Consider the following 15,313-nt stretch of genomic DNA (forward strand, 5'->3'; position numbering starts at 1 on the left):
ATAGGGAAGTTAGGCTAGAAGGAAGTATTTCAGAGTGATAGTAAGATAATTGGATAGGAGTAGTTCTTTTTATCAACATGTTATTAAGTAAAATGAACGATTCAATCAGGGATATTTTAGTTCCAAACTGTGTTAAAAGAAGTGTCATCCAAAACACTGAGTCATATCACTAAAAGCTGCAGCAGGAAACACATTAGAGGAAATGACATAATGTGGATTCAGTTAGTGACTCAGACATTTAACATTTCTGCTCCTGCAGCTGTTCATTCTTTGTCATGTCATTTTTGTTTGATATCCAGATCAGGTGGATCCAGCCAATGAGAGCTGGAGGAAAACATGAAAGCAAAATTTGACAACGTGGCAGGAGCCAACTAAGCCGAAGTTGCAATGCAGCAGCTATAAAATACAAAGGATTTTGAACTCACGTGAACCGAGGAGGCCTCGGGGGAGACCCAGGACTAGGTGGAGGGATTATATCTCTAACCTGGCCTGGGAACGCCTCGGGATCCCCCAGTCGGAGCTGGTTAATGTGGCCCGGGAAAGGGAAGTTTGGGGTCCCCTGCTGGAGCTGCTACCCCCGCAACCCGACCCCGGATAAGCGGATGAAGATGAATGGATGGATGGATGGATGGATGGTGAACAAAGTTTGCTTTTAAACTAAGTATGTGAGGAGTCCGGAAGGGAAGGGAAGTCCGGTGGAGGGAGAACAAGCTTGTGTTCAACATTTCAAACACATACTATTGCAATGACTTCAAAGACAGCTGGCGGAAGGAGATGAGATTAAAAGTGGACACCGTGTTGCAGATACTTTAGTGTATTTTTGGTCTGGGTTTTGTTTTCTAAGTTCCAATTAAAAGGTTCCCTGTGGGGTTTTATTGTAAACATAATAAAGTTATATTTACATTAATGTATCTTTGAGCTCTAATAAATGGGTTAGGGTTATTGGATGTATCTCCTTCCAAATAAAAACATTAGCAAAACCAATGTTTTAAGTATTTAAAAAAACAATTTTAAAACTAGCATTGCATACATCCATGTTGACTAGCAAGCACCCTTCTCTGCCTTTGCTGCACATCTTGGTGTGTTAACATCACCTATGGATCAGTAGATCAGTGGGACACCATTGGTGGGACTGTGTATGTGTCCTCATGCACGAGGTTAACAAAACAGGACCCACTCATAAAAAAAACTGCACTATAGTCCCAATACAGGTCCAAAACTTCACAGGGAACCATTTAAGGAAAATCATAATGCTACAGTATACAGTGATATTTTAAACAATAGTGTGCTCCCAACTTTCTGGTAACAGTTTGGAGAAGACCATTTCATTTAATTTTTAAATTGAACAAATCTAGCTTTGGGTAAATGTGACTTTCAGTTCTCTCTCTCTCTCTCTCTCTCTCTCTCTCTCTCTCTCTCTCTCTCTCTCTCTCTCTGACAAAGAACTGTGTCTGCAGACTCGTAAAGAAAAACAGGACAAATTCCCAAGGTCATCCTCCTCCACTGCATGTGACCCATTTACTGTGTCCCACTCTGCACACGCGCACACACACACACACACACACACAAACCATGCATGCATGCATAAAGGCACACTGCAACGCTTGCACGCTCCATCCTCATTGCAACGTTGTCTCTTGTTCGGTACACACACACACACACACACACACACACACACACACCTCCCTGAAACAATGTGACATCCTTGATGAAACTCTTAGCAGGAGCTTTCATACAGACACACTTGACTGACTTTTGGCGACAGTTCAACGCTTCTCCAATCGCCAAAAAAACATTAACATTGTAATACTGATTTCAGCCATATCTCAACTACATCTCTGTTCAAATAAGCAGTTGTCACAAAGGCTTCACAAAGATGACTGTTTTTGACTTCTGACCATGTAGGATAACTATGATGGTTGATAGGAACTTAGTTTACACTATATTCAAACTAAACCACATGGCTGACTGTGTTTACAATGTTCTTCATAAGTGTAGTCATTTTTGGTCATTTTTTCAAAGATATGTTGAAGCCTATGGACTTTACATGTTTAATTCATGTATTTAGTTGTCTGCCCTTCTCCTCTACCTGAACACCAGCAGAAAATAATTGACAATTTTCTTTAAAAGGTGAACAGCCAGCATACTGTGTTCTTAACTTGCTGAAAATGTTGTGAGCTCCATTTTAAGGCAGGTTCAAGTTGCTCGTCTCCAGTCACCCCTGCACAGACGTTGTGCCTTTGAAATCAATTTCAGAATGCACAAGTTTGGCACAATTACAATGTCAGTTACAAGGGCATTCTGGGAACAATTAGGGATTAGGGAAGCAGAAGCATGTTTCTTTCTCTTTTCATTTTGCTAGCTATGTACACAACACAGTTAACGAACCACAAATGGAGCCATGTTTTTATCATTATGTGAGAAGGTGACATTGGTTGTTATTGAGATAGCCTGGGGACATGGTGGTGAACTTATTATTATTAAAATATGTCTGAATTACTTTAGAGTAGCCTAACAAAAAAACCTAAGCAAGGTCTAATTACTTTCATGCACTATAGTCTACTAGCTCTTTAAGAAACCAGCGGCAAATGTTCGTGTATGCATCCTGGATGGTGTACTGCCAACTGTAGGCCTTGCCAAGCTAAAACACACACACACACACACACACACACACACACACACACACACACACACACACACACACACACACACACACACACACACACACACACACACACACACACACACACACACACACACCCTGGTGGCTGTTGTTCAGCACAGGAGCTAATAACTAAAGAGACAGAAAGAGGGTGTATTTCCGAACCAGATGTGCAGATATTAAAAAAAGTCTGCAAATTAAAATGTGATGGTGTGTTCCTTAACTTGAGCTGTGAGAATTTTCTCAGGAGATCATAACTTAATGAAAAAGAGCTGCAGTAACTCTTCTGGTACATCGTGACATTTTAATGCTGCTGGTAGTTGTAATTTTAATGAATTATTCCATCTACCATGATTTTGTCAGCCTCTCTTTTTTATCCTTAATTTTCTCTACTCTTTATTAGTAGTAATACAAGAGAAGCAGAAGAAAGTTAGAGGAAGCAGGTCCTACAATGTCATTGTTTATTTGGAAAATGTGTTTCCATCAGCCTTTTTTGCATCTTTTCTTGCTAACTAATCAGCTTTTCAAACTCAGACCAGAGCACAAACTTTGTTTCTAATTCCTATCTTTTCAGTTGTTTTAAACTCAAAATGTGCAAAAACAAGAAGGATGTTAGTGGGAGAACAGGGGGCAGAGAAGCAGGGAGGAGAGAGGGAGAAGAAAAGAAAAACAGAGAGAGAGAGCTGGTAAGCAGAGAATGGGAGGGTTGGATGGATGCCAGGTCACAAGGCTTTATCCCTGAGCCAATCGGTCTGCAAACACCGGCTCAGCAGGATGTAGTGACACAAACGCAGACTACACAACACACCTGTCTGTCTGTCTGTGTGTCTGTGTGTGTGTGTGTGTGTGTGTGTGTGTGTGTGTGTGTGTGTGTGTGTGTGTGTAAACACAGCTCAGCCTGGGATCACCAGAAGGATTTCTCTTAATAAAAAAAGCATAAAATCAAACACTCTCAGCTTTTCTGTTTTGAAATAACTTCCCAAATGTAGCCTCATAACTTGGTATAAATGGAAAAAGTCTCAAATGTGTTAACCTGCAGTTGCTGAAATATGACTTTTCTAAGTGCCCAGTCACACAAGAAAATGACTCAGCATCCAGGGCATAATGATGGACGCTCTGTGATGAAGTAATTACTCACGCTCTCAGTCACTGACCAGACGGAAAGTTAGCACTCTTCGTTCAAGGGAACTTATTTGGACCACTAAAGACTGACTGCAGGCTGTGTTGCTTTTTTGCGGAACAGTTTATTATACACTTACAAAGCAGCGTAACATAAAATTAAAAGGTGAAAGAACACAGCTTGGACTGTCCAGCTGGTTAGCACAAAAAATAGTGGGAAAAGAAATGCTCATATTTCTCAGAGCCAAAAGGTGACGCCTTGTTTTGTTTTGTACGACCAGCAGTCAACAACTTAAATATATTCAATTTACAATTATATAAAATGGGAAAGGAAATGGCCACATTTGAGAAGCTTTAACCAAAGAATGACTGAAACGATTAATCAACTCAGCTGCAGATTAATTGACTAATCATTGCAAAGCTGAACTTTATATGAACGCAAAATGTGAATTTACATTACTTCTGCCAGCAAATCTACTCTCTCTCAGGAATTCCACCTTTGAGCTTTGACCACCACAAATATACTCTTAACCTGTTAAAAACACTAGCACCGTATGCATGTACTGCTAACTAAACATCATGTAAATTAGACAGCCCTGCAGCTGTTGGAGCTGTGACAGCAGTCAGCCTCTGCTTACAGTCTTTGCTAAGCTAGGCTAAACACCTTCCTCTACCGAAGCCAGAGAGATAAAACTGATATCGGTTTTCTCATCTGACAGCAGGTAATACAAGCACATTTCCTAAAATGTTTAGACTTTACCTTTATACATTCCTAATAAATACAAAAAAACTAGGGCTGTCAAAATAACGCGTTAATTTCGATTAATTAATCTGAGAAAAAAATAACGCGTTAAAAAAAGTAACGCAGAATAATCCATTCCATACTGACGTTTGACCCGGAGCCGTTCTAGCACCATTGGACTGTAAAATGAAGGAGGGAGACGAGAATGTTCTGCCTGGTTCATTAATTGGAACGTTTACTTGTAAAAATCTTCTTCCTGCCAACCCTGGCTACCGAAATCTGGTGCTACTGATATGTCTGCACTTCTCTCTGATGCTCTGAAGACGATACAGGCAACACAAACACCGCTGCACGTGAAGCTAGTTCACACTATACTCAACAGCAGCTAATGTTAGCCTACCGCTAGCTAGTAGCTGGATTAAACACGGTTAAAATGCTGACAGCTAACGCTAAACGGTGTAAAGTGTGACTGTGTTTTACTGTAGAGGATTCAACACCGGTATGTAACAATCTGCAGCTGCCGTCGGAGAAACAACACAGACTGTGCGTTCAATGAAACTGGTAAACTACAGCCTCGTGGTGCATTTGAAGTTATTGTAAATGTCCTTTTCCCATCTGGTGGTTGTTTTTGTCGTTCAACAGCAATTTACTAGTGAAATAAGTTATTGTTATTGTTATACATTATTATTTAATCATTTAATTTTGACCATATGGCCTTAGCAATAAACAAGCCGTTCTTTAATGTCACCGACTGTTGTTTAGTACCCTTTTTTTTTCTTTTCTTTTTTTACTTTCTTAAAAAGTATCGATTTAGGCACCGTTAATTATGTATGCGATTCATTTCAATTAATTAATCACAGAGTATGGAATTAATTAGATTACATTTTTTAATCGATTGACAGCCCTAAAAAAAACACAATAGAAAGACACAATAGCTGATAGCCACAGTGTGCTTCAAGCATGGAGAGATGAATGGATAAATCTCCTTGTAAACTGTAGTAATCGAGCTCCATGGTGAATAGCGTTGGAGAGTTGCCCTCCATAAAAAAACCACTCATCTTGAAAGATCAGGGCTATGGCTTTCACAGTATAAGCTCTCTCTATCACTAGTGCAGTTAATTTGTTCTGCTTTTCTGCTGCTGCAGTCTGACTGCTCACTTTCTTATCTAATCTCTGCCACCGTAGACCGAGTGCCTTATTCACTTACTGAATTATGGGTTCTCAGGCGTGTGTGTGTGTGTGTGTGTGTGTTTTACTCGAGTGATTTTAAATTATGAGGAGAAGACAATAACTGTGTGTGTGTTTGGAAAAACGATAAAGAAAATGAATGAATGCAGTGATTAGAGCGCCTCATATTGAGAATATTGGCACCAGCTCCCACACTTTAAGAAGTGAAGATGCACGTTTGTGACTAAAGGCTTCTGTTTTTACAGGTTTGACTTATTTTACAGCTTCAAATGTTTTTCAGTCTTTCTCTGGTTTGTGGTTGTCTCTGGACTATGATATCTTTATATATAGCTATGTTAGTGAAATAGTGCCTCATAATTATTTGCTTAAAAATCATATTTTAGGACCTCCATCTATTTTCTATAAAGCTTGTCCTGTTCAGAGTCACAGCGGGCTGTAGTCAGTCCCAGCATGCAGTGGGCAAGAGGCAGGTCACACTGGACAAGTTGCCAGTCAATCACAGGGCTGACACATAAAGACAAACTAGAGTTTCTATTAATGAACCGGAGCCTGGCGGGTACAGTTCGAAATGAAACAAGCAGCCAAATGGTAAAAACCATGTCAGCTTCCTAGTTGTAATTCCAAGTTGTTGTTATGGGTCATTTCTGACAGCTACAATATCTCCCACTTGCCAAAAAGAATTACAAAAGTGTCAACAAAAGTGGAAAATAGCTGCAAAACCATTATTGCTGGCACTTCCATCTAAATGAAATTGGATATTAACAATTGATTCAGCTAAGGAGCAATGCATCATGTATCAGGTTTCACTTGTTAACAAATTTTGGCCTAGTCCACACATACACTGGTATTTTTATAAACCAAGTTTTTCCTCTTTGGATTGAAAAAACAAATCTCGTCCACACAAGCAAGATTTAAAAAAACCTCTGTCCACATGAAAACGTAAAAACACACATTCAAGTGCTGTCAAGAGCATGCCAAACCAACAGGTGGCGATATAACCCTAACCGTTAAGCCATGTTGGCCAATTAGAATCCTGAAGTTCCTGTTGAGGTCCGACCGGGTCTCGTCCGTCTCGTCCAAAACCGGCGACGATGGCGGCAAGTTCTGTGTCGTGGGAGTGTAGTCATAAGCAGTGACTTGTATTCCGACACCTCTGTTCCACAATATAATGGGAGAACTGTGTGCATGTATTTGTATATATGTAACAAGGACTGTTAGCACAGTTATTAGCAGCAATATCTTAGCTACGTCCGCCATTGCAGAGATTTGTCTCATGTAAACAAAAGGTGATAGCGGTGCACAATCTGATGTCAAAAAAAGGAGACAACAGTGTGCACTCCGACGTCACAAGCCAAAATCACTGTTTTTACCGGCTACACGACACCAATGCAGCCGGAGTTTCTAAAAATCTTCACCCTGGCAGGAGTTTTCAAAAAGGTTCGGTTTCAGTGACCTGATACTGCGTTTGCGTGTGGACTAACGGCTGTACTGTAACTGTATAGAAAGAGCTGCAGTTTTGAATAAATGTGTGGACAGGGCCTTAATCTATGCTTAATTTACATTCATCTGGTGTGACTGTTAAAATCTTGGTAGTCTGCAGTAGGGCTGGGCAATATAGCGATATTATCTCGATATCGATATGAGGCTAGGTATCGTCTTAAATTTTGGATATCGTAATATCATGATATGACACAAGTGTTGTCTTTTCCTGGTTTTAAAGGCTGCATTACAGTAAAGTGATGTCATTTTCTGAACTTACCAGGCTGTTGTAGCGGTTCTATTATTTGCCTTTATACACTTAGTCATTGTATCCACATTATTGGTAATTAATTATCAAAACTCTCATTGTTATCTCATATTAGTGCTGTCAAACGATTAAAATATTTAAAAATCGCATTTATCTATTCTAAATGTCCCTAGATTTCTTTTTGTCCAATTATTTTTTCTCATTTTAATGCTCTTATCAACATGGAAGAGTGGATCGGCTTGCTTTGTGCTATTGTCGCCTGGCTTTGACGAGGGAGCGGAGAATTCGCATTAGCTGTGTGCTTGGCCAAGTGGTATTTCAAACTGGACGTGCTGCGATGATAGCTCAGTTCACAACGACAAAACACACAGATCACTTTGGTCTTGTCAATGGAACCATTCGGCAACTTTTTAAAAGTAAACTTTCCATTCAGAATCTTATTGGCGTCCATTTCGGCGTCTCGCGCTCACCATCCACTCAAAACGTAACGTTAGCCTACTACTCTTTGGCCGGCTCGCAAGCCCAAACAAGTGTGTGCGGCGTGCCTGTTGTTTTATTTCCGGTCTAGCTAGATCCGGTGTGGTGTTGTAGTTTTTCCAACGTTACTAGTTGTTGCAACAGCATGTGAAAAAAACTACAAAGTTTGCTAGGCCAAAAAGAACATTAATCTCGCGATAAAAAAATTGACGCCGTTAAAATGGGTTTGCATTAACGGCGTTAATAACGCGTTTAACTGACAGCACTAGTAAATATATTGTGAAAGCACCAATAGTCAACCCCACAATATCGCCGCAATATCGACATCGATGTATTTGGTCAAAAATATCGTAATTTGGAAGTTTTGGTGACACCAGACCAAAGGACAGATGACCAAGTCATCAGGATTCATTTTAAAAGGAACATGAAGGATTGCGTGAAAATTTCATAGCAATCCATTTTATAGTTGCTAAGATATTTCACTCGAGAAGTGTTGGACGGACATCACAGTCCTTAGAAGTGATGAAACATTAGCAGAGCCCAAACCTAAGAGCAGGAACCACCCTATTGCAATTTTTACAAATTAACTTATTAATTGAATAAAGTTGTTTTTATTCATTTTCTTTTAATAAACTGATTGATTAATTGAATTATTGTTCCAGCACTAAAAATATATTGTAATACTGCCATACAATAATTTAAGTAGTAAAAGTTCCAGTTGATGAATTCAAGAAACTAGTTTGTTTTTTTTACAAAAAAGGTATATCTTCTGGTATTTGAATTACATAAGCAGCAGTTACATTCCTTCTTCTCTTCACCTCTCTTTGTCTTTCTCTGTGTCGCTCCCTCACTTTTCTGACGTGTCTTTTCTCTCCATTCCTTTGTTTATCTCCCTCATCGTCCTCTTTTTTCTTCTACTATGACTGAGGAAGCAGCTGTGCGCCACAGACAATTACATAACTCTGTGTGTGCGTGTCTGTCGTAACGCAGGACGGATGGCGAGATAGACAAGAGGAAGATTGCGTGATAAAAGGTCTTCTCTTTCCTGACTAACATTTACCTGCATTTATGCATCTTACCTCATGTATTGTGTCTACTGGTGTTTCCTTTCTCCCTCATTCTTTCCTCCACTTATCCACTCACCCCCACCCCCATCCCCTCCATCCCTACATGCAGAGTTACTGGGCTGTGAAATGTGAAAAACTGCAGCATGCATGGCAATTCATTATCTTGTCAAACTTCCCAGGGCCAGCCTCAAGCCAGAGAGCGAGAGAGAGAAAGAGTGAGAGACATCGAGAAAAACCAAGTTCATGCAGTGGTCCTTGCAGTAGGTTAACAGGTTTCCAATGAGAAAAGAGGAAGGGGAAACAATGGACACTGTACATGAGAAGCTGCACAGCCGGCTGAGTATCTTATGACTGTTACGATCGAAATCTTATTTCATCTATTGGTGTGCGGGTAGGACTGGGTCTCATTTTTAATGTTTGAATACAAAACAAAACCCACTTAAAATACATCTAATACACCCCACTTCTAAATGTACGGATCCCAGCAGAATCAATTTGTAAAAAGGGCATCATTACAAAACCAGCACCTTCACTCTGACAAGGACCTTCAGTCCAAACTGCATATTAAATGGGTTTTGTTGTGAATTTTGTCAATTGATAGCAGCATTTTTGAAAGAATTGCAAACTTGCTAGCTTTTTACATCACTTTACGATAAACTGTGGCAATCCTGTACTTGTAAGTCAGCAAGTAAAATGTGGGTGATCAAAGAATTCAATGATACAGAAGTACCTGGGAGTAAACAAGAACTTTAAAAACTAAACAAAAAATACTTTTTTGTAAAATGGTTTTTCCTAAATCTAACCTATAGGGTTTCCTCACAGGCTGTGTAGCAAACAAACAAGCTACATAAGTCAAATGCTCAGGCTGAGTTATTGTGTTATTGATAGCTCAGATTAGGTGCAGGAGCGTGTTAGATTTGAAATGATGGAGCTTGTTGAGGAGATACACACCGGAGAGTAAGTTCTGCCTGAGGGCAAGGTTTGTATTTGACCTGGACTTTAAGCAGTGGTTGTGAATTGGATGATTTGATTTGAAAAATAGCAGTGATTGGTGAGATTTGTCAGTGTATCTTTTGCAGAACTACTGTGAGGATTGGACAAAAGTACATGCAATGGTTGAATCAGAAGTAGGTACAACACTGCCAGCATGAACTCTTGAGAAAGACGCAGGGCTGTGGGTTGCAGGCTTGTCAGGTCTAATGGAGACACTGTACCGTATATCACAAACACAGAGCTGGTTGGTCTAGCATAGTGCTGTAACGACACCACAGCAAATAAATCAATCAGCTTGAAAAGAACTACAGACACACAGAGAGTACATAAACCAAGAGACAAGATGAGAAAGAGACTCAGCCAGTTTAAAGTATCGTTAGGCTTCTAAGTGAGGCTGCTTACCTGCATGCAGTGTCCATTTACTGTATAGTATGAGTCTATAAATGCAGATATATCTGTATTCACAAGAATCTCATGAAACCTAAACCTCTGTTGTTTGTTGTCACTGTCTATTTTTCCCTTTAGCTCATCAGACTTTGGCATGGCTCTGCTTTGAAATAAATGGATTATATCTAATTGGGAAGTCTGGGTTTGCCATTTTATCCTTGGACACCACACACACACACACACACACACACACACACACACACACACAAATCCCTAAAGCCCATCACATCATTCCAGACCTGCAAAGATGCAGCAATTATATGCAGAACATGGGCTCATACTGTCAGAGGCAACAAGGCTGATAGACAGGCGAGAGAGAGAGAGAGAGAGAGAGAGAGAGAGAGAGAGAGAGAGAGAGAGAGAGAGAGAGAGTGTGTGTGTGTGTGTGTGGTGTGTGCGTGTGTTTTCCACATGTTTAGCCATGATACAAAGCAGCTGATAAAAGAAGCCAGTACAAGGAAACAAAGACCAGGAGCATGATGCAGGGACAGACAGGAAAGATAAATGACACACACAAATATGGTTGTTTGTTTGTGCGTGTGTTTGACTCAGTTTGTGTGTGCGTGTGCCTGTGTGTGTGTGTTTCTCTGTTTCTCTGACAGCAAACGGCCAATTACTGTCGAAAGTGGCGGGATGAGTCCTGCCAGACCATAGCTTTCCATTAGTGCATGCCAGCCGTGTGTGTGCGTGTGATGGAGTGAATGAGGGGATAGAGGGAGACAGAAGGAACAAGAGTGGAAAAAATGTGGATGTGCCTGGTCCCAGTGTGTGTGTGTGTGTGTGTGTGTGTGTGTGTGTGTGTGTGTGTGTGTGTGTGTGTGTGTGTGTGTCTCTCCTCTCTCTGAGATTGTCCCCACTAGTGCAGATAAAATTGACAAAACATATTTTTTTATAATCAGTTTTGGCCTTCCATCTACAATAACAGCATTTTCCACTCTGAGTTTATATCAACTCTCTCTGGAGAGTATAAAAACTTACTTGTAATAGTTTGTGTGAGTAAAGTGGGAATTTCCTTAGAAGCTACATTTACAAATATGATTTGATATGATTTTGATTTGATGATACACCCAAAAGAAAGTAATATAGAAAATATTCTGACATTTTGGGTGCTGGTTGGATATCTTACCCGAATTCAGATGAGGAAATTGATATCAATTTCATATCATGCATTCAACAACGAGACAGGTGCCAGATGTTGTTAGCTTAGCTTAGCACAAAGATTAGAAGTAAGTGGAAACTGCTAGCTTCCACTAAAAGAAGCTCCATCAACTCAAATTAGATGTTTGCTCATTAACCCAGAAGTCTTAGAAGAATTGATTTATATCTGGCCATTTTGGGCAAAAGAACTCCACATCAAGAAGACACACCTTGACAGTTAGCTATTAGCAAAGCCTTCTTACAGATCCAGGATTTACCAGTGAGGATCCAAATAAACAAACTAACTCTGAGACTGATATGTCTTTTCAGCCAATCGCATAAAACTGCTGCTGTCATTCACTTTCGGTTTTTGTGCCAAAACACGGTGTCACGTACAGTAGCTGTCACATTTCAAACGATACCTTACAGTGTACTCTTATTTTAACTGGATTTGGCTGAAATATTTGCAGCTGTTGTCTGCAAATAAAAGTGTGGATAAACTGAGTGGAATTACTTTCCCCCGCAGCTCTACATTCCTGTCTCTCTGCACTGATTTAAACAGCTTTTCCAGCCATTCTGTGGAAAATAAGACATGACATCAAAACCTGAAACTCTATGAAACCTCTCAATCATTTATCAATATGATTACAGACAGAAAAAATAGGCTACAGGGGATGAAACTACGTGCTAAAAATAGGAGGAGGCAGAGTGAATTTGTGTCAGTAAGACAGTCATGGAGGAGAGATGCAGTCTGGGCTTCATTCAGGACTATAAACACTAGGCATGGGCTGGTAACCAGCCCATGCCTAGTGTTTATGAGTCTTGAAGGACAGAAAGTGCAGTTTAGAACTCCCTCTCCCTGCCAGTGTGCAGTGTGTTTCAAAATAAAATACAATTGTGTTAAATTTTTGCTGAAGGTTATCAAACCGTCAGAATCTCATACCGGCCCATGCCTAATAAACACCCATAGTCCAACCCTTTTGAATACCGAAACATCTGAGTGGATTTTGTCCCATGCAGGGACCTATTGGGAGCCTTTGGTTATGGCTTTGGAAATCACTTCCAATTAACAGCTTATTTCGCAAGTTCAAAGGAGGGAAACTTTAGGGAAAATATTTGTCTCACCTGATGCTCTTATTAAATTCTCATCTCTTTTGAGTCTATAATTGTTTTAAATCCTCTTTCAGATTTTGAAACCTTTACTCTGTTTGTGAGACAGAAAAAGGCCAATGTCAATGTTTTTTTATCCCCACAGACCACAAAATGACCACGTGGTCGTGCCGTACACAGAAAATCACCATAATTAGTACAGTTAATATTTTTCATGTCACACAAAGGTTATAAGACTGTGAGCTCTCATGCTCAGTAGTGTATGTTAAATAGTGGTTGATAATGCATAATTCAGCAGGATTATCTGCAAACAAACAGTGGCAGATGTGGATATATTATTTAAGAACAAGTCACTAGCTATTAAGCATATGTCCATCTTCAATTGCCTGTGTGTGTGTGTGTGTGTGTGTGTGTGTGTGTGTGTGTGTGTGTGTGTGTGTGTGATAATTCAAACATATCAGGCTGTCAGACTGGTCTATCTGTTAAATCAGTTATACTAAAGACTGCATTCTCCATCATCAGCTCAGACTGAAAAAACTAAATCACTCCACAGTCACCTTCAGTCAGCTCTCACTCAGTTCTCAGCTGTCAATCAAATATATCATGAAGTCTACAGTATCTTCATCCAATATAACAGGACGAAAAGCAATACAACCTTGATGGGAAGTTAAAGGAAAGCCTCAGTTTTTAAACTCTACAACCTCCTAAAACTTTTGCTATTCAGATTAAGGTAAAATATGCACCAAATAAGTCACCTAAACAGCTGAAATGTGATCCTCATTAGATCGACGTGGAACCTTTAATCTCTCTCTCTCTCTCTCTCTCTCTCTCTCTCTCTCTCTCTCTCTCTCTCTGGTAAAGGATAGCAGGATTTTCAGTACCTGCCATTGCAGAGGTCTATCCAACAGCCTTTCATATTACCATTGGGGTGAATATGTGTGGGATAAGTAAGTGGTAAACCAGCTGAATTTGATCATTGACAGACCAAAGTCAAGCCAAAAAACTACCAACCTCTGAGAAAAAGCAGCTTGACCATTTGAGTTTTTTTTCCAGCAGCATTTAAAATGCTTTTTAGGTTTTGATTCAAAATCGGAATATCATCATGGGGGATTTCATAGGACAACAGCGCCAATGCTCCTGCTTTTACACTAATGCTTAAGGGGTTTAATAAACCCTTAAGTATGTTTAAGGTATATTAAGGGACCATTCGTTCGTAGAAAGGGGCGTGTGCGAAAATGTAAATATTCTTCGAATTTCTTTACGCATTTTAAAATGCTGTTTGTCCATTAGTGCCATTAGTGCTTAAAGCGCTGTCTATATCCTCTCCTTTCTCTGTATGTGTGTGTGTGTGTGTGTGTGTGTGTGTGTGTGTGTGTGTGTGTGTGTGTTCTCCTGTCAGCGGACCTCGCCGTGCTCCATGTGAGCGACAAAAAAAACTAACGCAACTACACGGGGCCGCTGCTGCCGCTCCATGAGCGCTCTACTGATGCATAACACTAAAACCACACACATAGAAAACAACAACCAGAGCACACATGGCATTTCATCCCAGTTTCTAACCCCTCCAATTTCCCGGAAAAGAAGAGAAAACGCAGAATCTGACCTGCTGCCAGTTCTCCTCCAGGGAAGGCATAGCAGAGAAATAACCAGTGTCATGAACGAGTTGGAGTTCCTGGAAAATACTGTAATTCGCCAACACATCCATGCTTGATGCAAAAAAAGGAAAAGTCAGCAAAGAAGTCCGGAATCCAAACGATAAAAACGCACTTCTTCTTTCCTTCTTCCCAGACTTGTCAGGTTGAAAAACAAATGCTGGAAAAAATCCCAGCCGATGCAGACGAGCGCACCTGAGCACTTTATTTTAAAAAGAAAAAAGCTAACAGGAAAGAAATAGTTGACTATTTTATCTTTGCCAATGCAATCCACTCTCCTCTCTGCTCGCTCAGTCACGCCTCTCTCCTCAGTCCGTGCTCGGGGGTGCCAGATCTATTTCCGCATTGCCAGATTGCCAACGGTCTCCGGACAAGCTGCCAGGTTGCCAGGTTTGCTCTTCCAGCAGCAGACTGGACCGCGCTGCAATCCAGGCGACCGGCGCGAGAGGGGAGGGAGGCAGGGGAGGAGCCACCTGTCAGTCAATTTCATGCGTGACCTAATAAGGTAAATAGGGTTGATGATGTCACTGGCGTCCAATTAAGGAGGCGCTGAAACTGAGTAAGCGGGCGGAGCTTTCAGGGATGCAGGGACGCTATTGGCTGCAGGAGGCTGTCAGTCCGGCCGTAGATGGCAGTGAGGGGAGAGTTATTTTTAGAGGCCTATATAAAACCAGCAGCATTCCTGTCTCAGTCATTACAGACTGCACAGGCAGAGAGGAGACAAACCATGAGCGCTGCTGCTGTGAGGAAACACAACAAAAAGACATAAACAGTGTATAAATGTGCAGAAAAAGGCAGCTGAGCGTCAAAAGCAGCAGCAGTGATGTTGGAGATAAAATACTGTGTTGTTTTTCTGAGGTGTGACAGCTTCACCTCAGAGACTCCTCCATGTGGTTTCCATGTGGTGATGTCTGTGCAGAGAGCAGGGGTGCAGTGGAGGGAAGAGCTCAACAGGAATCCTCCCACCTGTTC

The 15,313-nt window shown here is 40.7% G+C and overlaps 1 protein-coding gene across 1 annotated transcript in view; it reads right to left on the minus strand.

Moving 5' to 3' along the window:
• klf7b (Kruppel like factor 7b) overlaps positions 1-14,768 on the minus strand; it is a 67,641-nt gene extending 52,873 nt beyond the window's left edge. Inside the window, exon 1 of the mRNA XM_078262388.1 lies at positions 14,293-14,768. Within this exon, the coding sequence (XP_078118514.1) occupies positions 14,293-14,394 (102 nt within the window). The 5' untranslated portion in view covers positions 14,395-14,768. The remainder of the gene's footprint in view (positions 1-14,292) is intronic.
• Positions 14,769-15,313: the final 545 nt, after the last annotated feature.

Source organism: Sander vitreus, chromosome 11 (assembly GCF_031162955.1).
Source record: "Sander vitreus isolate 19-12246 chromosome 11, sanVit1, whole genome shotgun sequence".
Classification (NCBI taxonomy): Eukaryota; Metazoa; Chordata; class Actinopteri; order Perciformes; family Percidae; genus Sander; species Sander vitreus.